The 1,910-nt window shown below is 39.7% G+C and overlaps 1 protein-coding gene across 1 annotated transcript in view; it reads left to right on the forward strand.

Moving 5' to 3' along the window:
* Positions 1-1,910, forward strand: part of MRC1 (mannose receptor, C type 1) — a 43,554-nt gene that overhangs the window by 14,069 nt on the left and 27,575 nt on the right. The window contains exon 6 of the mRNA XM_008584437.1: positions 1,844-1,890. Coding sequence (XP_008582659.1) covers positions 1,844-1,890 — 47 coding nt within the window. The remainder of the gene's footprint in view (positions 1-1,843; positions 1,891-1,910) is intronic.

Genomic DNA, 1,910 nt, shown 5'->3' on the forward strand with positions numbered 1-1,910 from the left:
TTTTTTTTTTTAAACTTCTGTTCTTATAGTGAGGATTAAAAGAGTTAATGTTTCCCTGAGAAAAGAGCATCTGCTTTAGCTTCTGAAATATACATTGGGGAAAGAAGTTAGTGTGAGATCAAAAGCATCCCCAACTCCCTGCCTCCAGAATCGCCTCCCTCCAGTTTACCTTGACACTACTATTAGATTAATATATCTCTGATCCTATTACAACCAAGTTCAAAAAGAACAAAAACAAAAAACAAACCCTTAGTGGCTTCTCTTCATATCGAATAGTTAACAAAATACCTTTGCCTGACATTCAAAGACTGTCTTCTGTCTACCCGCTACTTTCTCCTTCATGCATTTTGCTGTTTTGAAGAAAGAAAAGTCTTGGGTTCCTCCTCTGTGTTTCAAACTTTCTCACCTTCACATCTTTTCCCAGGCCATTTCTCTTACCTGAAATTGCCCACATTTATATATAGTGGAAGCAGTCTTTCCACTTCCATCTGCACTTATTTGCTAACCTCTTTATTTATTTACCTCTTTTATTACAGTTAATTATATGTATGTCCCATGTCTCCTACAAGACTATAACTTTGTTATTTTTGCTCATTTGCTCATTCATTTATTCATTCATTCAACAATATATCTGATACCTGAGTGCCGGGTATTATGCTAAGTCCTGGGGACACCAAAGCCAACCCTATCCTGTCTGCATGGAGCTTAAAGTCCAATAGGAAAAAACAGTCATAAGCAAGAAAACAAACACATGAATAGGGACAATTACACAAAGAGAGCAAAGTGAAGCTGTGTGAATGGATTAGAGGGGCGAGTGGCTGAGAAAGAAGGAGGTCTCATGAATGTGAATGCCCCTTCCCTGCCCCCTCCCCGAGATTCACACAGAACCTGAGGACTCAATGAATGTTTGCTGACTGACAAAAGATGTAGCAAAATAAAAATAATTATTTAGAAATTCAGCCTAACGTCTGGACAATTAGACAGTTACGGTAAAAAGACAGTAAGTGCAGTGGTTCTAAAATACGAGGTTGATTATTAATCATCTAGAAACTTTGTTAATGTGAAGATGCCCAGGCCTGAACTCCAGAGACTCCAGATCAGTAGCTGCAGTGCAGGGACTAGGAATCTGCATTTTCTCAATCTCCCAGGTGATTCTGGGCAGATGGTTGAGGGACCCTGCCTGGCAAGACACTGTATTGGTATCTGCTATATCCAGGGATTAATTCCAGGCAGCACATTGCAGGGGTTAGGAATGTAGACTCTGGAGTCAGACTGCCTGGGTCCCAGCCCTGGGGAGCTGGGGCACTTTCAGGGATGATGTATGTGAACCAATACAAGGTCAAGAGCACATCCCTCAGTCTCGCCTCATTTTCTAGCACTTCCCTTTACCAACTGTTTTCAGATGATCCCTTCATCAGCTGAACACCTTTCTGCTCTAAGTTACTGTTAGGGAGATTGGGGATACAAAAGCAATATGACCTCATACTTATAAACAGGATTTTGCTGCAGTCTGCTCAATTATTCTGTTTTGTGTTGGTCTTTGGGGCCACTCTAATATTGGGACGAAGGATCAGAGCAATTAATATTTTACAACGGTGTATAAAAATAAGGAGAAAGAGAGGAAAGCACAGAAAGAGATGAAAATAAATTCAGGTATTTGATTAAGGAAAAGGCAAGATGATTCAAGACAGTCCTAGGGTTATTTTGTGCACACCTGCATGGATGAGAGAAACATATGAGGGCCCTTCAAAAAGTTCGTGGAAAAAGAGAACTGGACAATAATATGAATCTTTCCATGAACTTTTTAAAGTTTTCTTCTGTATCAGAGTAGGAATAGTTTCAGGTTGGTTTTTTTTCCAACTGAAATAATTGATTGTACATATCTGTGGGGTACAGAATTGATTATCAAC

Source organism: Galeopterus variegatus, unplaced genomic scaffold (assembly GCF_000696425.1).
Source record: "Galeopterus variegatus unplaced genomic scaffold, G_variegatus-3.0.2 Scaffold3260, whole genome shotgun sequence".
Taxonomy (NCBI): Eukaryota; Metazoa; Chordata; class Mammalia; order Dermoptera; family Cynocephalidae; genus Galeopterus; species Galeopterus variegatus.